Source organism: Apostichopus japonicus, chromosome 1 (genome assembly GCF_037975245.1).
Source record: "Apostichopus japonicus isolate 1M-3 chromosome 1, ASM3797524v1, whole genome shotgun sequence".
NCBI lineage: Eukaryota > Metazoa > Echinodermata > Holothuroidea > Aspidochirotida > Stichopodidae > Apostichopus > Apostichopus japonicus.
The window spans coordinates 17,772,040-17,799,690 of record NC_092561.1 but is presented as its reverse complement, the minus strand read 5'-3'; the positions used below and the strand labels follow the sequence as shown (position 1 = coordinate 17,799,690).

General features: G+C 36.0%; 1 protein-coding gene and 1 long non-coding RNA gene across 4 annotated transcripts; one reads left to right on the top strand and one right to left on the bottom strand.

The window, feature by feature from the left end:
• Positions 1-2,271: 2,271 nt before the first annotated feature.
• LOC139969547 (bcl-2-like protein 1) lies at positions 2,272-26,081 on the top strand. 2 transcript variants are annotated; one of them, XM_071974637.1, is made up of 4 exons: positions 2,272-2,436; positions 3,306-3,443; positions 4,895-5,058; positions 23,080-26,081. In XM_071974637.1, the coding sequence occupies exons 1-4, from the start codon at positions 2,298-2,300 to the stop codon at positions 23,221-23,223; spliced, it is 585 nt and encodes a 194-aa protein (XP_071830738.1). In that variant the 5' UTR covers positions 2,272-2,297; the 3' UTR covers positions 23,224-26,081. The 2 variants fall into 2 exon arrangements, with proteins under 2 accessions (XP_071830738.1, XP_071830748.1); XM_071974647.1 differs by lacking the exon at positions 23,080-26,081 and adding an exon at positions 7,859-13,884.
• LOC139969555 (uncharacterized) lies at positions 9,404-23,066 on the bottom strand. Of its 2 annotated transcripts, none has more exons than XR_011793763.1 (2): positions 11,432-23,066; positions 9,404-11,386 (listed from the first exon to the last, which is right to left on the bottom strand). It is a non-coding gene; the product is annotated as an uncharacterized lncRNA (long non-coding RNA). The 2 variants fall into 2 exon arrangements; XR_011793767.1 differs by having other exon boundaries at positions 11,473-23,066.
• Positions 26,082-27,651: the final 1,570 nt, after the last annotated feature.

Below are 27,651 nucleotides of genomic sequence, written 5' to 3'. Positions count from 1 at the left end.
GGTCTATCGGTGAGGGTAACTTTGCACCCTGTGTTTTTCATATGCGTACTCACCTAAGTTGTCTTAGGGTTAGCAAGTGTTGGGCCTTTACAGGATGAGGCTCCTTGTTAGGAAAAAGGGGTAGTTTCGCCTGCAGGGCTCAGGAGAGTGTCCCCCCCCTTACCCGCTGCGGCGGGGAGGATTACACTCTCCCTGCTAGGAAGGCATCAGTGCCTTTTGTTAAGGGCTCACCTTTGAGAAGTTTAGTCGACGGGAGTCCTTGGGGGTGGCCAGAGGATTCTGGCCACCCCTATTTCGGTGACCGTGAGGCCACTTTTAAGGAGTGGTCTCATGAGTAGTGAGGAGTGACCGAGGGGGGGGTTCGGTCATAGAGGGCGCACAGTGTTATTATTTTACCAGGACTTTATAGGCACGGTAGAATGAGGTGCTAAGGTTGTGAGGAGACAGGTAAGCTCGTCACTCGTAAATATCCAAACCAGTAAGTTTTGGAATTTATGTTATTTTTTTTTTTTTTTTTTTTTTTTTTCAGTCAGTGAAATCTAGTTATTTTATTTCCCATTATTATTATGTTTTTTGTACTTTTCAGTCAGTGAGTCAAAGTATCTAGCGCAGTTCAAAACTGTTCAGTACTGGGCTTTATTCTGATCCAGACATTCATGTTACTAATGGTTTCCAGAACTACTAGTGTAACCAGAGATCCATCACTGGGATATTGAAAGCTAATACTTAGTTACTAGTATAGATTCATAGAGCACACATGACATGTTTAGTTATACCCCCCATGACCTAACGTACATCCCTGTTGCACTCCTGATGTACTGTATGTAGCCAAACTGGTACGTTCTGTTTCCGAACTTCTATGGCTTGTGTGTGTGACCTTAACTGGTATTGACCACTACGCGTTGATTCCAATGTTCCAATGTTTGTGATATGACATCATACGTAGATGTGACACAGACTGTTGAGTTGCTTTTAGTAATCACTGAACTGGTTCTAGGTCTACAGTATCTAGAGGATGATATGACAAATTAACGGTATCAAGCTACAAGGTTTCTGACATCTGCTCTTGGAGAGGCCGTATGGTCGTGTCATTTCTTGATATCTTAAGATATAAGCGCTATAAAGATGTTCAAGTCTCGCGATGTTGACATAGTGAACCTTCTCATCTTATGGACAACGATATCACGGTATTATATCTATCAAAGAAACGGTCTCTAACTGTTAACTATATGTACAGTAGCTTCTTATGGACAACTTTACCATTGTAAATTGTATCTGTCAATGTAGCGATCTCTTACTGTTAACTATGTAGCTTCTTATGGACAACTTTACCATTGTAAATTGTATCTGTCAATATAGCGATCTCTTACTGTTAACTATGTAGCTTCTTATGGACAACTTTACCATTGTAAATTGTATCTGTCAATATAGCGATCTCTTACTGTTAACTATGTAGCTTCTTATGGACAACTTTACCATTGTAAATTGTATCTGTCAATGTAGCGATCTCTTACTGTTAACTATGTAGCTTCTTATGGACAACTTTACCATTGTAAATTGTATCTGTCAATGTAGCGATCTCTTACTGTTAACTATGTAGCTTCTTATGGACAACTTTACCATTGTAAATTGTATCTGTCAATGTAGCGATCTCTTACAGTTAACATGTAGCTTCTTATGGACAACTTTACCATTGTAAATTGTATCTGTCAATATAGCGATCTCTTACAGTTAACATGTAGCTTCTTATGGACAACTTTACCATTGTAAATTGTATCTGTCAATGTAGCGATCTCTTACTGTTAACTATGTAGCTTCTTATGGACAACTTTAACATTGTAAATTGTATCTGTCAATGTAGCGATCTCTTACTGTTAACTATGTAGCTTCTTATGGACAGCTTTACTGTTGTAAATTGTATCTGTCAAAGAAGCGATCTCTTACAGTTAACTATGTAGCTTCTTATGGACAACTTTACCATTGTATTGTATCTGTCAATGAAGCTATGGTACTGTTACTTAAGTCTGTAGCTGTAACAATTTTGAGATATTAGCCTTAACCTACAGCAGTGTAATCATCATCACCATTAATGGATACTTATACAGATATTTCTCGAGATGGGGACTTGCAGCCTGGATGGGAGAGGGTGGCAATGGAGGGGGTGAGTGATGTGGGAGAAGGTGCATGGGCCAGAGGAAGGGGTGGGGTATTGAGTAGGAGGAGGATTTTGAAGTCAACATTCTTTGTCGTGACCTTCCGTTTTGAAACTTTATTTTTGTGTTGTTTTTTTTTTGCAGATGAATGAAGGTCTAACCACCAGGGATTATATGGAAGACTATTGCATCTATAGAATCCGCAAGGAGGTACCACTACCAAATTATGACCACGTAAGAGACGATCCAGTGAATGCCGTAGCAGCTAGAATACGAGAAATAGGTGATCTATTTGACAAGTTTTGTAGTTACAAGTATTTCAGCACTTTAGAACAGTACGACTTGAGCATAATCTTTCGACCTCCAATTGTGATGAGTCCCCAACAAAAAAAGTTTCTTTTGTTCTTTCAGGCTGAGTTTCATGTTATTATTGTTTTAGAAAACTGTCTCGATATTTATGTATTATTTTTATTTATACATCAATCGCAACCAAGGATGAAGTTATGCATATACTCAGTTTTGGAAAATTTGTGCATTTTTACTTTTTGGACCTCAAAAGCCTTGCTTGATAACTGAAGAATAACTGGTCTATGCAGATAGTAAAGTATAGATCATGTAGTCCAAAAAATTGATTGATAAGCTGCTTAATAGATAAAGTCAGGTTGTTGATAGGTAGCATGCACAGGTGGTAAGTACAGTAGTAATTGTAATCATGATAGTTTTTGTGACCCAGTTCAACAGCCAGTGGTAGTCTGCAACCTGTAGAGACCAAAGACTGTTTTTTGCTAGTGATTACTGAAAACTTGTCAAGGAATTAAGGGCTTCTTCTTCTACACTCAGCTGTTGTTTTTATTTGATTTATTAATTGCACGCATGCTTTATTTTGTTTTGATCCAACAAACCGTCCTATCATCAGAAATTCAACTTGAGCTGATCATTATTTGCAAACGCGTATTAAATAACCTCAAGGAAAAACAGATCCAATTATGGCTGAGAAGAAAATCAAACTGCAGAACCACAGAATTTTTTTGTTAAATACAGGTCCAGATAATAATTTAATGCAGTTCTTCTAAGTCACCCAACCCAGCTCCCGTACCAAACATACTTTCAAAAACTTCAGTTTTTTCCTTCCTATCTCATGTGGCACTGCAGGTACCCAAATAGAGACTAAGAACCCTGACTTTTTCGCACGAGTGTGTGACCAGCTGAATGTTAATGCTACTACTGCCTACGCCCAGTTCAAGGACCTTGCCGATGAATTATTCAGAGACCAACAAAATGGCCATCAAGGTAAGAAATATATGTTTACAGACAAAAAAAAAATTGAGATGGACTTTGTTACTTTCAAATGTCAAGAAGGATCTTGGTCAGATGCTGAGAGAGACGAATATACTTCCTTCTCCACATCACTGCGGTGCAATTTTCAGCAGGAAGTTGTTTCAAAACCATTTGAAGAAAATAATATAACCCGATGAATGGAAGATGTTGCTCAAAAGCTTGAGTTCCCTATTGTGATCTTGTTGATTAATCCGTGCAATGTGATACCGTCGTTCGGGACGATTGCTTCGATGGTAATTGGCTCTGTATTCACAATTTCATGAGGATGTAACTTTTTAGTAGTAATAATAATTTCCTATGTGAAAAGTTTGATTTATACATTATGCAGTACTGCAAACGTAAGAGGAGTCATTTTACTGTTTGACAAGCAACTACAACTTGACTCATTCTAAGATCCTGTCGAGAACATTTTCCGAGGTCTGCAGGGTATATATGGATTAAATTGCTTTCACGACGAACCAGAGTAATGTGGAGATGGCTGTTAAAAATATATCTTTAGTGAGGTTTGCCTGTGGTATGGAAATTTATATAGCCCGGATAGAGGGAGCTCTCTAAGAAAACATCATTCATGTTCCGTTGCAAAAATTGTCTACGATCTAGCTATCTGTCATGGCTTGCAGTAAAATGTTTGATTTACTTCACTCCTCAGTTACCCTGTAAACGTCCATCACAATTTGGAAGTTCAAGTGGCCAATTAGCTGGTTTAGTTCATGATATGAATATGGGAAAACACTTTCTCCAGTCAGCAGTTATGCAAGTGGACAGTTAAAAACTGGTGGTTGACCTTTGAAAACAACATCTGTTCTGTTGGTGGAAAACCAAAAAGATCAAAGCTGTTGCAAATTTTGCAGTGGAATTGACCACATTGTTGGAAGTGGTCATGGAGAGGGGAGTTTCCAAGTGATGGGGAGATACGTATAGTAACATGGAGTGAAAGGTGACCAAATGATCATATATGGGATTGTTTATGTTGGTACCAGTTGTCTCGGCAATCCATGTCGTTCAGTTTTTGCCGTGGCATACAATACCCATAAACGTTGGTTTGGAACTTTGTGCCTCAAGTGATTTGAATCTTTGTGAATGAAATTTCTTTCTGTGTGCATTCCAGGAATTTACATTGCTCCTCGCTTACCTGTCTCCTCACAACCTTAGCACCCATTCTACACCCATTCTACCGCGCATATTATGTCCATGGTTTAACCCTTTAACACTGTGCCCCTCCATGACCAGCCCCCCGGTCATTGCCCCTCCTTCTCATTCTACCATTTTAAATGCCTACACGCGTTTTTCGATCAGAATTTTTCTTTCGGATGTAGTCCTTACGATTCCAGCAATCAATGAGTTCATTGAAAGGAAGAAATAAGTCTCCATACTCCTATATTTCTTGTGTTATTCCTTTGTAGGTGTGTCATGGGGACGAATCGCTGCACTCATCGCCTTTAGTGGTAGGCTGGCACTCCACTGTGCAACACATGATATGGAGAACATGGTACCTAGTGTCATAGGGTGGACGGAGAGGTACCTGGATGGTAACCTTAATATCTGGATGCAGGAACATGATCAGTGGGTAAGTACAGCGTCGTCAGTAGGTTAGAGGATGTATACTGTTAAATGAGAGCTAGAGTAGATGAGGGGGGCATCAAGGGATGTTGGAGATGGCTTCACCCACAATATGATACGGAACTTTGTGTCTTGAGGTGATTAGCAGTCCAAAATACTTTTGCGGTGAACATCAATGACCACGATGCAATTCATGTCTTAGAATTGCATAACCTTTCGTAACACTATAAAGAGCAAACTGCTTCAGCCCAGAGAAACCTTGGCTGTTAAAATGGTGATAAATTTTTCAAAGTAGTTTCTCAATCAGTTTTCTACTGTTCAACTGTTATGACTGTTGACTGAGAGAAGCTCAGATTGGGGAACATATGTCATTGGAGTCATTATGCTTGCTTATAGGGGTTACGGTGGGGTGCAGATCTATGCAAAATCAGTCGCCAAATTAATTTTCGAAGTGCTTAAATGGGATTGCACAAGCGTTTCATTGCATTCTTCAGTCCTCATCAGTAGTTTTGTTTCTTCAGTTTGTTTACTTAGAGGATGCTCTGGTGTTTCAATAAATTGCAAAGATATTTTTGTCAGTTCGTGGAGCTCAGAAACTGCAGTCCAAGGGTTCTCTTACATATTCTACCAGCCATATATATTCTATATAGCCAGTACACATAGTTCTTTTCTTTCTTTCTCTGTGAAAAGTATTCTTTCAAAATATTATAAATAGAATCCTGGTTGTAAACAAGCTTAAAAATAAACCAAATGCCTTTTGCTGTATGCTTCTTGGTTGGTTTCGTTTCTCCATTATTTCATACATTCTTTGTGGTTTTTTGGTGTTGGTTTTTTTGTTGTTGCTATATTCTTGTTTTGTTATGTTTTTTGTGTTTATATAGTTACTCTAATACACTGTAACTTGAAGGAAGAAAATAACCCTTCAGTAACAAAATCCATCTGTTCCCCAAGCACAGACAGCTTGGTAATCCTTTACATTGAATTTTTCATAGGGGGCCTATACACTTTTAAAAGTTTTTTCATATAAAACCTGTGTTAACAGAGTTAAAATTATCCTTTGTGCACAACCAGACTGTACCACCTAGTTAGTTTGTAATCAATATATAGTGAGAAACATTTGTTTCTGGAAGATGAACACCTTATCCAACCATCTCGCTGGACAAAATATTGACCATCTTATACAGTATGTTGGGCTACTGGACAGAAATTTCCTGCTACCTAGCATTGTAGAGCTTAATATGACATGAACTTACAGCCACAGACAATCAGTCACAAGAGCCACCACATCAGCAACCTGTTGGTTACTACTTGTAAAGAATTAACAAGATTTGGATGAACGACAGAAACAGGTCTTGGTATCTTATCGCGAGTGAAGTGTCCCCCCCCCCCTCCACTTAATGTGGAACAGTTCTGCCTGTTCCTATGTACTATAGTCAAGCAACATAATATAAAGATATGCCCAGGGGAGAGGGGGTTTGGAAGTAGCCATCTTCGGTCTTTTAGTGGCCTGTAAAGATCTACAATGATGAATTATCTGTGTTGTTGTTGTTTTCTTTGCCTTTTGTTTTCGGTTATGAAAGTTTCAGTAAGTGTGTACAGTATATGAGCTCTTTCAGGGGCATGTGTTGTGTCCTTGATTGAACTGCAAGGTACTGAGTATTATTACCTAAAGTCAAATTGCAATTCTCTCAATACTACCAAAGCTTCCATTTAAGTCATTTTGTATTTCCTCAATTCTTTAGGTTTGTAAGAATTGCAATTTTAGTTTAGGCAATACTCAGTATGTTTAGTAGCATGGTGTATCTGATTAATGTGCATATATTTAATTATATACTTAAATATACTTAGGTTTGTAAGTATGGAGGAAATGCCGAATCACTTAATAGGTAGCTTTGGTAGTATTGATAGAATTGCAATTTTAGTTTAGATAATTTCCTCAATATGTTTAATAGCAGAGTGAAGTCAATTTCATTATGCTCAGTAGGTTTGTGAGTATTATTAAGGAAACTGCATATCAGTTATTTACTAATTTTGATACTATACTGTAGGTAGTATTGAGGACATTGTCAAGCAAGTGCAGAGAAAAATGTATTTTACTCTGGCATGTTTTGTGTTTAGCCTTCACCTCAGTTACTGAATGTTTAAGATAATCTTTCCAGATTTACAAGTTTCAGGTCTTGTTTCCAATGGTCATCAGAATTATATTGGAAATGTGAATCACAGAGCAATACTCAGTTAATAATAGAGGTTGTGTTTATGTAAGCAATAAATAAGACTCAATTTGACTTTACTTGGAACTAACTGTACCAGCATTTACAGGGTATTGCACTTCAAAGAAATAGTTCTTGACATTTATACACAATTGGCTTCATCCACTCCATTACAGTATTTCATACAGTAAACTACTTAACAATTCTAGTCATCTTGACACCCTATTGCCCGATGCACAGATTTGGAGAAAGAGCACATGTTTTTAGTCATTTACTGCTATTTTTCGAAACATTGCAACAAAATCATTTCATTAACAAACGTGTGGCGCTTGTATATCTGAATTTCAAAGCAAAGCAACAAATTTGGTGCAAAAAGTTGAAACTATTTTAAAGATTTTTTAATTAACTTATTAGAAAATGCGAAAATTTTCAGCCGCTTTTTGTTTTGTTCTGTTTGTATGTTTTTTCTTTAATATTAAAACATTCTGTTTTGTATATATTTGGTTCGGATATATATTTTGTGTGTCGATGAATATCCAAGTTAAAAAAGAGTTGTTTGGGTGTCAAACGCTGTACCTCTCCTTTCCTCTACACCAGGACGGGTTCATGGACTTTTTTGACAAGGATAAAGCGAGGGAACGGGTGCAGGACACGGTATCATCATTAGTTACCTCTGTCTGTAAATACGCTGCCTTCGGCGCTGGTTTGGCAGCCATTGCATGTTTGTTAAGGAGGTAGAACTGACTGCACCGTCATCTAACAACAGCTTTGCCAGAGTTGCAGAAGACCCCACCCATCTTCGATCAACTGTCTTGCCAATTATGGACTAAGAGCATTCTAAGTTTAAAGTTTCGTGGTGAAGATGACAACATTTTCAGGCGACCCATGCACACTGTACTAGCTGATGGACATGATGAAACCCTTTGTGTGATCGTGAAAGTAAGATTGCAGGAATCGCAGGAAAGTTTGCTGAAACCCTCTCAACTTCTTTGATGATATCCAGATACATTCCTACAGTGAGAATATAAATACAGTAAATGGCTACAAAATGAGATTTGACTGCTAAAGAACCTTCCTTGTACCAAAAGTTTCAAAGTGAAAACTGTGTCACTTTCGATCAATTCTCTGCCATGTATGCCGAAACGCACAAACAAACATTGACGGTAGCAGATGGAAACCTTCAGAATGGTGACGAAAGTGTGAGCAGCTTTAGATATTTTGCAGCATTCCATGTTCTTTCTTTCACATTGATGTAAAAGAGGGATAAGGGAATAATAATCTGTAACCGCTATATAGTATTAGGGGAAAAGTTCAAGTGTATTATTCAAAAGCAAGCAGTAAGATCCTTTTCTTAATTGGTATTAAGGTGTGTTCAGCTTTCGTGGCTGCTTAAAGTTTGCATTCAAAGTAGACATTTGCCTACAGTAAGTTAAAGTTGTGGTAAACCATCCATATTTATTTAATGGCCATTCACAATATCACAACAATTGAGGTTAAGAGTGTATAAGCATCATTTTACATTGGTTAAAGCAAATAACAATGTTCAATGCACTGTTTTATAGGTCTGGTGCAATGGATGTGTAGTGGACAGGCTCAGCGAAGAATGAGTACTGCACAGTTTACGGAAAGATATGTTTATGTAGAATGTACTGAATGCATGACAACTTTCTGATGTGGTGCCCGATGTGAGTCTTAAGAATTCTTACTCTGTTACCTGCATCTTATTTCACCATTCATGAGCTGATGTCAATGTAAGATAGAAACACTGCATAAATTAACTCAAAGTTTGTATTTAATGTCAAGTGAATGTTGATTTTTTTTAATAACACCCATAGGAGCAGTTTATTTCATGTATTTTTGTTTGAATGATGTTACAATGTAAACGGCATTTAATCAACGTTTGGCCATAGTCTTGTTCTCTATGATACAGTAGGTTGCTGTCTAACCATAGACTTACTATAGAAAATGAAGACAGTTTATTCTGTATAATTATTGATAGCTACAAGCACTAGCGTTGACAGGTGGAGGTACTCCTATATCATCTTCAGTGATACAAGCAACTATTCTGGTTGTTAAGGAGTCAGTCCTTGTTTTCCTTGGAAACAAGGAACAGAAAATCATTTTACTAGAAAGAGATGTTGGTATTTTATTTTATTTTTTGTCTTCTTTCTTTTTGTTTCTGGAGGTTGCATATTTTATACCTGTCCATGATATACTTTGTTTTAAGAGCATTCCAAGAATGATATAAACCAGAAAGTACCGTAGATCATTTCACCAGAATAACATGTCAGGTAAATATTCTTGTAAGTCTTTGTTTCTCATGAAATTTTTAGCAAAACACAGGATAAACACGAGCTGTGAAAAGTTTGTTCAAGATAAAAACCAAATTAAAGCATGGTTTGAGGAGAGTTTATTTGTGGTGAATATATGGCCAGGTAGAAGTCATTTAAATATTAAATATTAAAAAAGCATCATTTAATTTGTGATCATAGTTGTGTTTAGTTTACAAATTTTACAGTTGGGGTGAAGTAGAGTATATCTGAGATGTGTAACCAGCTACATTTAAGCATACAAAATCCAGATGTGGAGCAAAACTTGGATGAAGCAGTGGTGTGTTGTTAAAACTAGCAATATTTTAGTGTTAAAAACGTTGTAGAACTCTCTAGGTCAATGCACATTGGCAAATTGTGAAGTTTCTGTTGGACATAATTACCTCAAGGGCTGGAAGATGCAGTGTTAGTGTGCTGGAAGAAAACTTTGCAAAGGTGTGAAGATTCTTTGCAAGTTTAGCTTTTAATTTCCAATATCCCTAGAAACTTTTTGGATGTTTTTGTTTTGTTTAAGATGGCATTTGTTATATTGCCTAGGAGTACGAAAGTCAGCATATATGATGACTAGTGTTAATTTGCAATCTGAAAAGATTGTCAGTTTAAAGAGTATTGGAGAATTCATAGGGAAAATTGTCAATAACAGAGTCAGTTTAGTGGAAAGTGAAGATGGACAAGAATTTGTTCTTGTGGGGCAGTTATGTGGTTGTAGAATTGGAGTTTCCGAAAGGTATATGACAAAAGAGTGGTGAAAAAGACATTTTTGAAGGAATTGTTTTTACAGCGATCAGTTTTGTAGCATCATTGATTGTTTGGTCTTTTTTCGCATTATTGTCTTTATAGAGTTAACTTTTTTAAGGAGGTTGTATAATTCTTGCAAGGAAATCTTGCTTTGCTATATTTTTTTTCCATATTCTTTATTAAAAGTTCTGCTAAATGTCATTTTAGGTGATGATGTTTGTCTTCACCTGGGAAACTTGGTATAACGGTAGAATCATCATCATTATTGAGGTAGTCATTATAGAAGAATTGAATATTTAAGTAATAAAGAGAACATTTACATGTTACAGGTAAAACAGATTGAGAGTAGTCTAATTGCATGAGGAGAAGCTCATGTCAATAGTTAAATATGGAATAGTGGAGTTTATAACTGACTGTAAGACCTGATAAAACAGTAGAATCAAACATCAAAAGAGAGGTGGACCTAGTACAAGGATACAATCAAATGACAACATAGTTGTGGACCTGATACAAGAACAGAATCAACTGATACAAGAGATGTGTACCTAGAACAAGGGTAGAATCAATTGACACCATAATTGTGGACCTGATACAAGAATAGGATCAACTGATACAAGAGAGCTGGACCTAGTACAAGGGTTGAATCAAATTACATCATACTGTAGTTGTGGACCTGATACAAGAACAGAATCAACTGATACAAGAGATGTGGACCTAGAACAAGGGTAGAATCAATTGACACCATAATTGTGGACCTGATACAAGAACAGGATCAACTGATACAAGAGAGCTGGACCTAGTACAAGGGTAGAACCAAATTACATCATACTGTAGTTGTGGACCTGATACAAGAACAGGATCAACTGATACAAGAGATGTGGACCGAGAACAAGGGTAGAGTCAATTGACACCATACTGTAGTTGTGGACCTGATACAAGAACAGAATCAACTGATACAAGAGAGGTGGACCTATTACAAGGGTAGAATCAAATGACAACATACTGTAGTTGTGGACCTGATACAAGAATAGAATCAACTGATACAAGAGATGTGGACCTATTACAAGGGTAGAATCAACTGACATTTATTGTAGTTGTGGACCTTGTACAAGAATAGAATCAACTGATACAAGAGAGCTGGACCTAGTACAAGGGTAGAATCAAATTACATCATACTGTAGTTGTGGACCTGATACAAGAACAGAATCAACTGATACAAGAGAGGTGGACCTTTTACAAGGATAGAATCAAATGACAACATACTGTAGTTGTGGACCTGGTACAAGAGTAGAATCAACTGATACAAGAGAGGTGGACCTAGTACAAGGGTAGAATCAAATGACAACATACTGTAGTTGTGGACCTGATACAAGAGTAGAATCAACTGATACAAGAGAGGTGGACCTAGTACAAGGGTAAAATCAAGTGACAACATACTGTAGTTGTGGACCTGATACAAGAATAGAATCAACTGATACAAGAGAGGTGGACCTAGTACAAGGGTAGAATCAAATGACAACATACTGTAGTTGTGGACCTGGTACAAGAGTAGAATCAACTGATACAAGAGAGCTGGACCTAGTACAAGGGTAGAATCAAATTAAATCATACTGTAGTTGTGGACCTGATACAAGAACAGAATCAACTGATACAAGAGAGGTGGACCTATTACAAGGGTAGAATCAACTGACATTTATTGTAGTTGTGGACCTGGTACAAGAATAGAATCAACTGATACAAGAGAGCTGGACCTAGTACAAGGGTAGAATCAAATTACATCATACTGTAGTTGTGGACCTGATACAAGAACAGAATCAACTGATACAAGAGAGGTGGACCTACTACAAGGGTAGAATCAAGTGACAACATACTGTAGTTGTGGACCTGGTACAAGAATAGAATCAACTGATACAAGAGATGTGGACCTATTACAAGGGTAGAATCAAATGACAACATACTGTAGTTGTGGACCTGATACAAGAATAGAATCAACTGATACAAGAGAGGTGGACCTAGTACAAGGGTAGAACCATTGACACCATAGTTTGGACCTGATACAAGAGTGAAATCAACTGATACAAGAGAGGTGCACCTATTACAAGGGTAAAATCAAATGACAACATACTGTAGTTGTGGACCTGGTACAAGAAAAGAATCAACTTTTACAAGAGATGTGGACCTAGTACAAGGGTAGAATCAAATGACACAATAGTTGTAGACCTCATACAAGAAGAGAATCAACTGATACAAGAGCTCTAGGTGGACCTACTGTAGTACAAGGATACAATCAAATGACACCATAGTTGTGGACCTGATACAAGAGTAGAATCAACTGATTCAAGATATGTGGACCTAGTGCAAGGGTAGAATCAAATGACACAGGAACTGAGGACTATATCTATACAAGTGAATCAATTGACTATGTAGTTCTGAACCTGCTACAAAATAGAATGGCACATTCTTTGTTAAACTTCACCCAGAACGGTACTCTAAGCCCAATACAGGCTATATAGCATTCATTCTTCCTAACCATTTGTGTATGCTGGTCCAAATATTATTGTGTGTGTTTGTTGTTTTCATTTATTTGTTTCTACTTATTGCAATTACTGTGTACTAAGTGATGTTCAGCTTGAATACCAAGTCTGTTGGTCAGTGAAAACTGAAGAAAGAGGTATATTCAGACAATATTCAGAGGACAATCTTAAGTTCAACCTGTTTTGAGGGTACTATGAGAGCATTATGATCATTGATACTTTAAGATACAGCTGATAGGCTGAGATATTGCAATGCTTAAAACACATGAACAGCACTTGGAAGACTTGATTTGTCATGAAGTGGAAAGGAAAGTAAATATTGAAGAGAAGATATATTACTTGTGCAGCTTAATGTAAAGCTGTTTGGACAGAAACTGGGTATGCTTCGGCATTGAAATATGCATGAAGGTATGAATGATTGTATTATAACCAGCATACAGTAATAACATTTTATTCTGTGCAGAAGAATAGAGTTGAGTTGAATTGAGTTGCTCGCACATTTATTTTAAGTCAAAGCAGTATTTAACCTGGAGAACATTAAGATAGTACATTTATAGGCTAAAGTAGACTTTGGAGGTTGAGGTAGAGGTTGAGGGAGAGGTTGAAGGAGGTTGAGGTAGACTTTGGAGGATGAGGAGGAACTCAAAGTAGCTCAGGTGAGCTTATAAGGATGAGCCCTCCCTTACTACATAAGTGGGAGATAGAAAAAAAGACTGCAGTATCAATGGGAAAAGAAATACAAAACAACACAGGTAGCTGATAGTACGGCTTGTGTAAAGCTGTCATGGACTGATTTGGAAATATATCAACAAATCACCATGTACCTGTACCAAACAAGTGTACCCTCAGCTATGCAAAGGAGAGGTAGCTGATAGTACTGCTTGTTTAAAGCTGTCATAGACTGATGTGGAAATATTTCAAAGAATCACCATGTACCGAGGTGTACCGTCAGCTATCCAGAATGAAGCGCAGATCTGTTACCAGTACATAGAATTCATATCAAACACGCTAGATAAGAAGGTGTGAACCGGTCTTTCTCTGTAGTGAGCATTTACGCAATTATACAGTTCAGAACCTAACATCACTTAGAGAAAGCATTCAACTTTGCGAATTGGATGTTAAATGCAGGATTGAGGGTGCAGGCAAAGAAATTATAGGCAGAGAAAGTAAGAAGAAAGAAAACTACTTAAGGCTATCAATTTACTATTAACAGACTCCCAGCTATATACTTCCCCCAATTATTCTCATCAAATTGAGGTCTGTTACATTGTAAGATAACAAGATTTGTCAGAGAGGTCAAAGGGTCATTCCAAATGGGGATAAAATGGTTATTAAAGTTTGAACATGGGTGGTCATTTAACATTTTAGCCCTATTTGTGGCCAAAACTGATTCTCTTGATATTGATTGATAGAGAAGACCAATGATACTGAGATTTAATAGTCATTGAGTATACAGTGGAGCCAGTATTGCTAACAAAACTAGCAGTGTGATTCTACCACAAATAAGCAAAAACACATTTTTGAAAGTTTTGATTTCCTTTCGCAAAGTGATTGTTTGGAATTGTAGTGAGGCTATCAGGTGTTGTATGCAGATTATTCAATTATGCACTCCCAAATTGATGAGGGTGTCATTATTGACTGCCATCCTAAGTACGCATAATATGGTTTAAAACTCATCCTCGTTTTCACTTCCCTCCAAATGTGGCCTAGAAATGTAGTAAAAACTGTGCAAAACATCACATAAACAAGTTTCAAATCTTAAGAACATTTTTCCCTACCATACAAGATTTTTCATTGAAATTTCAGTTCAGTTTTACCAATAGTTTCTGTCATGTGGGCATACCGCATGTCCTTTTTTCCCCCTTTTTCTGACAACATATGTCGCAGGCTTTATGCCAGTGGTAGGTAATGAAACTGAAACACACCCCATCCAGGGAAGTCCAAATTAGAATTGCTGGTTCCAAGGCTTGCATTTCTGTAAATTTAACTGTCTGGTTCATAGGGAAGGACTAGTATAAGGCCTAATACTCAATTATCTTTAGTTGCTGGTAGTGAAAAAGAATATGAATTATAACAAAAGTGACTTTATACTGTCATCCAAACTTGTAACATACCATATGTCAGTTTAATTTGGATCTTTCTGGAGTGACTTAATACAGTAGGTGGTGTGTTAAAATGGGAAGCCACTATTAAAACCAGGGTTCTTCTAAAGTTGAATGTTAGCAGCTGTTGAGGTTTGAGAAATTCATGTTGAAAATGTTATTAAACTATATTGAGAATGTAAAGAAATGTGACATCATCCAAGATGATATTACAATTGAACTCAACATTGCACCTGGTATCATGATACTAAACTAGGTACTTTATGATACTTGGTATTAATTATGATAACCTTGCATGATACATTGTACTTTGAATGTACATGGTATGATATACTGTACAGTAGTTGAATTGGCTGCATTGCAACATACTACATTGAATAAGTCAAGGTATTTAAATTTTACATGGTGCCATATAGCTGTGCTGGACTTGTCTTGTGCTGGTACCTTTAAATACTAAGATGAACTAAGCACATCACCACACATTGCTACATATTGGCTGTTTCTTAATAACAGTACAGTATATATATCATAATACTGAATGAGGTTGGTGATATGATCTGTACGTATGTATAGCTTAAACTGGGTTAGAATTACAGGACATATGAGTCATCTCATTACTGATGGTCTGTAACATAGTTAATTAATTTGTTTACAAATTCTCTTGACCATTGTGTTAATTGGTGTGTTAAGTGCTCAGTGCAAGAGAAACAACATTACTCCTTGCCTGATCAACTGATCTTTCATGAAGTATTTTCACTATGAACACAGTTGCAAATATACCAGGTACTGTAGTTTGAGACAATTTCCTAGTGCTTATGCTAATACCACTCTATACTGTACTCACATGTCAGGCTTCCAAACAATCATACTGTCAGTATGAACAGTCCCTAGGTAACCTTTTATCTGACAGACACCAGATATTCATATGTACAGTAAGTGCTCCTAGCGTCATTACAAATTCTTTAAAGCATGAAATGAACTTAAAGTTTATAAAAAATAATCCCAACTGGGTGCATTGTACAAGTTGCATCCATCTACTTTAATGGTCTAAAAAAACCGACTGTTTATTCAGCACCAGATACAATGTTCTTTTTTTTTTTTTTAAACTTTTAAATAAAAATAATTCTGGTGATAAGGACCCCTCCAATCTTTTTCTTGCATTATACAGTATCTGTTCGTTTCTCCAACTGATGACTTCGAAACCGTCTTTTCACTAAAATGATTTATTGACTTGCCATTCGGTGATGTTTGATTGTTTAGCCTTGTTTTATAAGTTTGTTTTGTTAAGTACCACTTGCTTTCATTCCATTCCGCCAAAAAAATGACAAAAAGTGAGCTTTTAAGACTGAGATGTTTTTATCACTTTTCGTTAAATATCTCTTTACATAAATGGATGTACAGTATGCAACGCTTTGTGGTCACCTCACAGTTGCATCTAACATAGAAAGATTAGACCAGCTTTTTTTGTATTTACAATGGTATGGGATATTGAAATGTTCTTTTGCTTAGATTAGTTGAAAACTTGGAATGCTGTACATAAAAACAAATCTGCTCGCATCTATCGAAAGTTTGTACTCAGAAACTTTGCTGTATTTCTATTTGGTTTCATGTCATATACTGTTCCTGTTTTTGGTTTAAATGGCAGTTTCTAATTAAAATTTGGGACAAATGTGCAATAATTTATGAAGGAAGGATATCTTTGTGTTTCTCTGTGGTATTAAAACTTATTTGGGAAATGTCAAAAGCGCCTTTCTGCGAGGGAGGCTTGTACTTACTTTACTGTAAATAGTTATGTTAGGATATTTTAGCTGACCGGAATAAGAAGTAGTTTTTGGTCGGCAGTGAGCAAAAGAGAGATAGATAGATAGAGAGAGGAGGTATTTTACATATACTGCAGTGTAGTATATTGTATCATTAAATGTGTAAAAGTTCCTGATGTTCTTCAATAAATTGTAGTCAAAGAGCTCTGTAAAGGGCTCCAAAGAGGAGATTGAATAGTAATTATTAACTTGGTTGGTACAGTAGGTAAACGTTGGCCCCTCCAAATAGCATAGAGTAATGCAATAGAGGTGATATGTACAACAGTGCTAAAAGGTTACCTGCTTAGATCATTTCATAGCTGATAAGGAGGGCACTTGTGTTAAAATTGAGAGTTTGGCTGGTAATGCAAAGTTTTAAAACGTGGTTAATTTCCATGGGAGATTGAGTTATGCAAGGCTAGTAGGACATGGCTGATGGTTATATGTTAACCATATAACAAAGTACAAAGCAGTTTAGAACACTGCATTGGTACAGGTCACATACATGTGACAAAAAAGAAAATATTATGTTACTAATCTCAATATGATCATCATCAGCTTTTGTAAACTCTCGACAAAAACTGTAGCTACATCTCAAGTTGAAAATCCTGTCCAAGTTCAATACGGTAGAAGTCTTTTCGAGGGGGACAAAAAGAGCCAGCATCCTGAACAATTATGTTCAGGATGCTGGGCCACATAAGTGGATGTATTTTAGCTTAAATAGTTTTACCGCTTGCATTTTTGGAAAAGATTGAAGAGTACAGGTTTAAATTAAGTAATAATTTCAACCATCGCTTCCTATCTATAAAATCGAACCATTTAGTAGACTTTAGAACATCGTTGAATTAAACATGTTTGAAAGACATGAAAGCATGTTAAAATGTATAGTAAGGTTTAGTAGTTCTTTAACGGAGGTGGCAGCTCCCCCATAAAATGTTGAGCATTTCCAAATATTGAGGAGAGTCGAATTAGATGATTAAATGCTTCAAGAGATAAGTCAAAACTTTTGATAGTTATCGATCTGTGTACAGTAATCTGGCCAAGGGTAGGGTGTGGACAAGGGAAGGAGATGGGGATTTGGTTGAGGGGAAGGGTGTGGAGAGGCGGTGGTAAGGAAACAGGGAGAAAATCATCAACATAGTTTTCTCCCTGCTGTAATATTGTTGTGGTTATGTCACATGAATTAAAGAATGAACTGACTAATTAAGAGTTTGTCACCAAAGTAGGTACAAACAATTCTTTTCTTCAAAGTTTCATATTCCATAACAGTTTACAACTGGTTGGGAGACATTGATCACAGGGGGGAGTCCAGATAGTACAAAGAGTTTTTCTGTTTTAAAAGGTTTCACATCAATTTTTGTAAAATTATTATTAAGGCATATTTGTCTGATCTCATCTGTACATAATAAGAAATTATTTTTAAATGTTACACAGCTACGTCAATGCAGACAGAAGTCTCTTACAGCTAATGTGATTGTCTTTTTAAGTAAAAATAAACAAGAAGTGGCTATCTTGTGTTTGTTTATATTAATTAGCGTGTGCTCATCATAATTAATATCCATTAACAGTGAACATTACATAATTAACCATCTATTTATAATGTAACTGAATGTTAACTTACTAACAATAATCTAAGCTATCACGATGAATATACATGACCAAACAAAAAGCTGGTGTTTTGCAAATGCTTATTAATATACACTGTAGAAAAACTTTTCTTATTATTAAAAATTGCATTATATGGTATTCAAAATTCCAGATTTCATTCATGCACTTATAAGTTGAAATAAACGGATGCTGAAATTTCTAAATGAAAAAGAAAAAAAGACAGATGTTTAGGTTGTAGTCATACCGTATGTGGTAGTGTTACATATTAGAAAGGGAAAGCAAATTAAAGAAAGTAAGAAATGGTTTGTTTGATTTTCCATTTGTCTTGTAAAGAAATGAATGGATATATAAATAAAATATTGTTTGAAGCAAGTTCTTTCTAACAGCCTCTGTGTTTAAGTTTTGTTTTTCTTGTATGTCTAAACCCTGTCAAGTTTTTCAATGACATTTGTTTAGTCCATGTTAAAAGCTTGATTTGTCAACTTTATGTAGTCAACACAGAACAAGCAAAACAACAAAGCTTGATAATATGTCATCAAACACAGTTTTAAATGGTCAGCCATTAATATCACACAGCCATGATTACCTTTGACACCATCAGAAGGATCCTGTCGGGCTATGCTGACTGCTTTGGTTTTTATATCAATTTCATAGTTTATATTTTCGTTATTCAAAAGACTATCGATAGAATTACATACTGTACACTCTATCTTGCTCCATTTAAAAACAAGCTGCACTTGAAAGGAGGTTTAAATTACTCAAGTTTACACACAACAAATATGATTCCAGCTTCCACTTACCTGGAAAATTACCTTCTATCTAGACTAAGGATATCGTAGTCTCCCACTTAGGAACATGATGTATTTTGATCTGCTGAAATAAACTACGGTATAACGATAACTTTATAAACTGTAACTACTGTAAGTGATGAGCGACCAGTGTTGACTCATTTCATTTGTTAGTTTGATGTTATGAGTGAGTATAAATCTGCTCTTCTGATGTTAGTCTATTCACTGCATCTTATGAAGATGCATAAACCTGGATAGAATAAGTCCATAATGCAGTATCAAATACAAAACAAAGTAGACATTTGTGAATTCATATTCAAATGGTCTATCGAAAAGTGTCCCTTACTATTCTCTCCTTTGTTGAAAGTGCGGACAAAGGTAATGTTGAAACTCTGAAAAAAAAAACATCTCAAAGCCCATGTCAACTTTCAAGATATGAATACATTTCAAATGGAGGTGATAAACAAACACATAAATCAACGATCATTTGAGTTGTGACAGGTGATTATCTTTTATCATCAGTGGGAATAAATAACAAAGGGGTTCCTTGTTGCTTTTTTTTCTTTTCTTTGCCATGACTAGTTGAAATTCACATGTTTGAACTAAGGTTTGAATTCTCTTATAAACTGATATGGTATTTTACAATTAATATCAACAGAAAATACTCAATTGATGCTGCAATGATTGTGATATTAAGCAACCACCCTTAATGTAGCTTAGATTTTCTTGCTGGTACACTTTTGATTAGTAATCTGCCTGGTATCTTAATAATTGAAACAATTTCATTTGTAATATCTGTCTCCAACCTGTTGAAAAACAACAATATCCGCAGAATGAAGCGAAGTTTATAATTGTTTTGTTTTTCTATCGTTGGAGCTGACATAACAAAAGTGTTGATAAAAAAATCATAAGATAACTTTTTATCTCCCATCAATAATTCAGAATATGTTGAGCCTACAGGTGTGATACCATTTAATCCCAAGAAAGATATCCGATACAGAAATAAGAATTTCTGTCAGACGAGAGATATTATATCTGCTGTATCTTCTTTGCACAACAAGTCTAGCTCTATTAAAAGCTTTGGTATGAATTTACAAATCCCGATTGATATTCAACTTAAATAGTTAAATTGAAAATCCATGCAATCGTATAAAGTGGCTGGTGCAAGAGAGATTAACCTCCAGCATAATTTCTTAAACGTTACAATCCAATTTTGATGTTAGTAATATCTGGGCGTTAGGTTCAGCATGTCAAAACAAGTGACATAAATTGCATGTGTATTCAAGGATCATCTGTTAAAATTTGTGAGATGATGTTCATTTGTGTTATTCTCCCTAACTGGTTCTCTTTCTTTCCATATGTGTGATCTATATGAGATGAACTTTCCTGTTAATGTAGGAATTATTTACCTGTTTTTGCTTAGTGCCTTGCCTAATGTACTTGCCTGTACCCTATTGTAGATGCACCACATTTGTTGTACTGCAAGAAATTTCTAAACCTTGAAAAGTTGTTGTGCAAACTTAAAACTGCTGAATGTTTCCATTGTAACACATTGAAATGTGAAATGCTAGCATACAGTAACTATCATATGAAACTGTTAACGTTATAGACAATCTCATTTTGGATGTCTACGTATACACACATACAGTGTAGCAACATGGTGCAGTTGTGAAATGGTGACCTGATAACAGGGCATCTAGGACCCTGGGAGATAATATATCAGTTACCATATGTCATTGTCATAATGGCTGTAATTTATACCTTTATACCTTTCCAATGTGCCAGATTCTTCTAGATAAAGCCATATAACATCTCGAAGAGCTTTGGCTATGTTTTGCAGCCCAACAAACAGTCAACAACTGCGAGTATAATCTGAATAAAATGGACCAACTGAAAACCTTTAGCATCTAAATTTAGCTTGGGATCAAAATACACTTGGCTGTATATAGGTTACCACGAACCCTAAACTCATTAGAGTACTTAACATCATCAGATCAAGCATCTTCATCTAAACCCAGACTTCAGCATTAACATAAATTCATGGTTCTAAGAAAGAAACAACACGAGTCAGGTCGCCGAAATCTTGTTTACTAGAAATAGAACCGAAGAAAAAAATGATGCAACAAGTTGTGACTTGTCAGGAAGTATCCGTTAACATGTTTGTTTCCTACGTCATTCAATGTTTCCCAAGTTCTTCATCTGTTGCATCCAAAGTGAAATTCTTCTTTCAAGCGTCTTCCTCAGCATGTTTTCCACTTGATTTCTCTCCGAAAGTTCATGTTTTGCCGATGCTGTTGTTTGTGCTCGATGCATCTTTCTCATGCAGTTTACTTGCAATCAATTTTTTTTGTTATTGTTTTGGTTTCAAATCATCCCTGAATAATTTGGCTCAAGAAGAAATTTCAGAATGCCCGGTTATGAGAGAAACTACTCCGACCAGTAAACAATGAATAACATATTAAAAAGATATAAACTGTTGTCTTCTGCAGAAGATGCTGTTTCTAAATCATGGCCTTCTGCCAATTATCCACCCTTGAAGACACACACACATCAAAGAAACATTTCATGCAAGAAAACTTTGTGTGTGTGGTTGGGTGTTGTTGATTTCAACCCACAGACTTTATTACTGAATAAAGAGATAGTTAATCTCAGCTATTAATAATGCTGAAGGTTTATATTATTATATAATTTATCGATGATGCTTTATGTATTTAGCCTCCCTTGGTGCCAGCCAAGGCTGTTTATGCATTGTGGTTTAATAATGTAGCTCCAGTATTTTGTTGTTGATGGTATCAAACCACAGTATTGGTAGCAGCTAACCATAAGTTGTTCTATACTGTACTGTGTGTAATTCTTGTGTCACTTCCATCTTAAATGTTGTCCTTGATCAATGTAGCCTAAAATTCTCCTGAAGATATTTCACAAGGGGCATGCACATGGCTCTCAAGCTGTTTTCTCTGAGAAATTTGTAAGAGACTACATTTCTGATATCACAGATTAGTTGGTATCTCAGTTAAGATAATATTTCTCTTTCTTTTTGTAGTAAATTCACAAATTAGTGCACAAATGTTCATGGCCAATAATTTTACAAAATTGCACTATAAATTTACCCTCACAAAACAGTTGCTACTCTGTGCTGCTGTATCTTATAATGTCTTAATGCAATGATATGACTCCATTTATCCCAAAGCATATTCTTGAGAAAACGTGTAGAGCCTGAAAAACTGTTAAACATTCATCGCCACTTACCGTTAATATATCTACAACTCTCATTGTGTTCTGTGTTTTGTACATATGTTCATAAGTAACACAGTCATTTGTGTGTATGTTAATCCATGGAGTTAAAACAGACTGTTTTACCGCCATGGTTAATCAAAAGCATGCCAATAGCTTAGGTAAGACCACATTATCATCGGTGTTAAGTTAGCCAATTGTATTTGATGGGTATATTTTGGAAATTACTCTTAAAAACAGAACCTCAACAAATTTTGTCCATACAAGACCACAATTTCACTCAATCAAGTCCATACAGACGGTAATCAGTTGTGTACGAAGCAATCACTGATGCTATGTAACAAAAAGCAAGTTCGTTCTGAATCCAAATAAACAACACAAAGCTTGTGATTTCTTAATTTCAGGATGATATAAAAATTGAAAATGGAATCACGAAGAAGTGGAAAATATCATCCACAAAGGAATAGTAGTTTGAATATATACAGTATGTACTCAGTATCCTGCTATTAATTAAGTCTTATCAATTATTATCATTATTATTATGATGATATTTTTGTTTGTTTTTTGGGCCTCTGTGTGTAACACTGCGCCTCCTGCATGTCATATCCTGCAGTTTTATGTCTTTTACGTTGAGCTTTTCCTCGCTTCAGTTTCTGCTTTCTCTCTCCCTCTCTCCCAATTCAAGACTGGATTCGTGCAATTCTTTGACCTTCATTCTTCGGATGACCGGGCGCAAGAGGCTTTGGAAGGCTTCATGAAGAAAGCATTCACATATGCAGCTGTAGGGGTCGCCGTTGTGGGCTTTGCTTCCATGATGATGAAAAAGTGAATAGGTCATGCGACCAGTCAGGTGATTAAAAACATTGCATGCTCACGACTGTAGTCAGTAGACCTTGTAGCACCTTGATACCATATTAAGAAAATATGCTTTACTGGTCAGCCCAAACTGGGAACGGTTAGCCTCTCCAGAGGTACTTTTGACCCATTCCAGAGAAGGGAAGAGGCACTTTTGACCCATCCCAGAGAAGGGAAGGTGCTAAATGAAGACAGAAGCAGAAACAGTGATGGTACATTCCAGATGAGACTCAAGTCCATTCTACTAAAAAAGAAGAAAAGAAAAAACCCCTGGATACAAAAGGTTTGGCTTGATACCGAAACAAAAGAGAAAAGGAGCACTGGTTGAAGATGGTGGGAAGGACCTGCTTCTGAGTGAACCTCTCCATACTATTCCAGACAGAAAAAAAATATCTGAAGGGAAGTGATAGATGCATTGGCGATCTTACATGTCTATTACATGTCCACTAAGGGCACAAAGTTTGTCACATATTTTCCACTTATATATTTTAAATGGATATTCCAATGGCAGGCATTGCTAAACTTTTAAAGTGAAAGTTATCCACACTTTAAGTTGAAAAGCCCCATCGCAGTATTCTTTACCCTGGCTTGAAATATGCCTCATCTCAATATCTTACCCTGGAATTATGGTTGATTGAGAGTTAACCCTCAGTTTAAATTTTCTTTATAGTTAAAGGTTCATCAAAGTGCAAGTTTTGTCGGAATGTTTTGTTTCTTCTCTGAATAAATTATTAATGAGTATCGCATCCACTCCTTTGCCAGATGCAGTCACAAAATACGCAAAAGTTGAAAACTTGACAAGTGTGCGTCTTTGCCACACAATATGCTATGAAGATTGTGGTTTTAGACTCGACTAATGCCTACAATTCCCTGCAACCTCTGATGAAGCAATCAGATTCAGCCAATAGAATATCCCTTTAAAAATTTCAAGAATGTGCCAGCAAAACTGCAAACAGATTAGACCAAGTATTCAAATGCACATTTGAATACAATAGACATCACCCTGTCCATTTTAATAAAACAGGACTCTTACAATTTTGTCCTTCTCACTGAGTATTGAAACACTCTTTTGCAGTGCTCATTCTTACCTGCTTCACACTTGAACTTTTGACATCCTTAATTTAGTTGAGAAATGATGATAATAATATAAAGAATATTAAAATATTCTATGTCAATTAAAAAGGTTAAGAGCTCTTTAAGAAGTTTTGTAAGAAAAATATGTTTGATTCCAACAAGTCGTGTCTGCAACCGTTTGTATACCTTCTTAATTTGATGAGTTGATTTCCAAGGGATGGGAGGAGCCAGTGTTTTATTGCAGAACATAAATATGCAAACAAGGCACTTTTAAAGGTCACCAGTACTTTGAGAAGTTCATTCTTCTGGGCTAAATATTTCCAGACATTTGAGAAAAGGTCTCAATGAGGAAACAGAATGATGAGGGTGACAGCTAAATGTTTGCTACAGCCGGAGGAGCACGAGTGACCATAGTTTTGATTTCCTAGCACGTATGAGGCCAAATTACTGATGACCTTCACGATTGCATAAAATAACTTTCGAAACACGATAGTTGGTTTGTAATGTTGGGATCTGAGCCAAAGAAACTCTTAGTATATCACTCGCCGTACTTTCATTACTAATTCTCTAAAGAACCAGAAAAATGAATGACAGTACGTACTTACGTACGTCAAAGTAGGCCAATAAATTAAACAGTTTTAACCGTAAGGAATGAATAGAAAGATAAGGCAAGAAGTTGACAATCGAAACACATCACGTACGAAAGAATAGTTACCTACTTTAATTTACACAAAGGGTTAGTCATTTGGCAGCTAGGTTAGAACAGAAATAGACTAAGCATAGGTTCATGTTCTCACACAGTATGTGTTCTTTCCAGAATGCAATAGACAGATTCTGTAGCACATGTGCACTACTACCTAAACATATGATTGCAGTATTGTAGTAGAATGAACAGAATAACGGTGACTGATTCTTTCTTTGTAACCCTGTTTTAGGTTACAGCAAGACCAATGAAATCATAGCCAGCATATTTCTGTAGTAGTTTGAAAAGGTTTAAAAATAACAACACTGTTATGCTTGTGCTGCATCAATAAGGAGTCAAATGTTGTATTGTTGATGATTTAAGCGGGGGGGGGGGGACTTTCATTGTCATGTAACCGACAGTTGCAATACATCTCAATTATCATTCTATAATTTAGGAGAGTGAAAACAAGGTATCATTTAAAAATGTTGAACTATAGTATGAATAAGTTCCTGGTTTGAAGTGTAAAAAGTGAAAAGAAGTATTTTATTTTATGGCAATTATTTGACTCGTTAAAATTTCTTTCAAAGTCGTCTCGTAGTTCCATTATAAAGCCCTGTTTTATATCTCGAACGGTTCATTTCAGTAATGCTTGGCTGAATCATACTTCAAGGAATCAAGGAAAGATGATTTTGTACATGTTTGTTCAGTTCATGAATATTTTAACTTTTTTGTAGGAAGTGAAATCTATGTTTACAATATGTCGCAGAGACTAATGCTGCCAATCAATGCATGTAAAAGTAACATTCGTTCAGAAGTGAATTTTTAGATTTTAAGGAAAACATGGCTTAATGCGGCGGTTAAATGAGCTAACTTTAAGCCTACTCATGAAATGTTTACAAATTATTGGAGTCAATGAACATAGTTTGAAACAAAACTTGGTATCATCAAAGCCTCCTGCATGGCACTACCTCAAAGAGGTTTCATCTTCAAACATATTATGGAAATATGAAAAAAAGTTATCTCTGTTTTAACAAAATGTCAAACACATCGTCCACTCTGTAGTGTGTAATGTATCACACTATACAAACACTTGGGCATTTTCATGTTCTTACAACCAAACATACAAAACATTAATTAGCCAACAGGATCAAGTGTCATTTTACTTAGCACCTTTCAGATTTTGCCTTTATTTCCACAAAATGTTAGCTTAGCTGAAAACAAAAAAAAGTGCCATGTAGAACGAGGAGGTTTTTATTCTCTAATCTCCAAGGTCTGTAAACATCTGCAAAACAAGTCAAAAATTTAGTTTTGGTGATTTCCTATATGAAAGAAAAAAAATTGTGGCCCCCTCTGGTACCATAATGTTTGTTGCACAGCTCAATGAAATATTGTTATTTAATATGCTTGTTTTGTTTTGTCCAAATTTTTACCTGGAAATTACATAGATAATGAGATAAGTAGACCAATATGAAAACTATTTGTACTGAGGGTGCGAGGGGTAAGGTATTTGAAAGAATATGAAATGCCATTAATAACACAAATGTGGCAAGGGAACCATATTTACAAGAAACTTGTGACCGAATCTAATAACTGTCAAAATCTAGTAACTGGTGAGAATTAAAAACTATCCAGAACAATCCGCCTTGGAGCCATGCATGAATCGATTTTTGGTAACAGCAGAATAAGTTGCTTTGTAGCTTTCAGTACTCCAAGATATTAAAACTTACCAGTTTTCTAAATATGTCAGTATTTATTTATTTTGTATAGAAAATATATATTGTACATAAGAAGATGGAGTTATAGAGAAACTTCTCTTCTTTTCAATTTACTTTCCTGTTTTTTTTTCTCTGCATATTCTTTTTGTTTTGTTTTGTTATGTTTTGCTTGTTTGTTTTTGTTATGTTTTCCTTTTCAAACAGACATATGACATCCACAAAGTGTTGACTAGGCAACAATATATTGGGTTGCATTGAATTGAGTATTAAAGCTTTGGGAACGCTTCACTATATTAACTATGTTCTTCAATGACAAATCAATCATTTGACATGAAGTTGTACGTCAGTTAACAGTTTTGAAAAAAGCATTCTGTAGTAGAGTGAGAACCCTACTATCTTCTTTTGGAATATGTTAATGACACCATTATGAATAACCAGGGGTCAAGTTGTGAAACCCTTGTAAACATGTAAACCCTCACTAGCCATTACGTCAGATTCATGAAGCAAACTGCTCATGTTACATCATCGAAACCACAATGCATTTTTGCATTCTGGTTACAAACTCTAGCGTTGACGAAGATCTTTGATCTCATTTCTGAAAAGTAGGAATAAAATTTGCAAAAGTTTTTAGTTCTGTCATATCTGTAGAATGTTGTTATCGCCAAATGAAGATGCAGTTTGCCGTACAACTTTCCAATGTTGGAAAATTTCCATCTCGCAAGCTGACAGCGGTACTTGAATTGTCCAGATATTGAAGTGAGTGTACCTTAGATGCAAAGGACAGCTATAGAGTCACATGACATTACATCATAACCACTGTCTCAACCTGTTACCAGCTAATATACCTGCAGAATTTTATGTGGATTTTTGTCGGCAAAAGTTAACACGATCTGTAAGGATACTTAACTGGCTCATAAAACCATAGAAA

Coding starts and splice junctions, on each gene's coding strand:
- LOC139969547 (XM_071974637.1), top strand. CDS start 2,298: ATGAATGAAGGTCTAACCACCAGGGATTATATGGAAGACTATTGCATC. Junction 3,444..4,894: donor CCAACAAAATGGCCATCAAG/GTAAGAAATATA, acceptor ATTCCTTTGTAG/GTGTGTCATGGGGACGAATC. Junction 5,059..23,079: donor TGCAGGAACATGATCAGTGG/GTAAGTACAGCG, acceptor TCCCAATTCAAG/ACTGGATTCGTGCAATTCTT.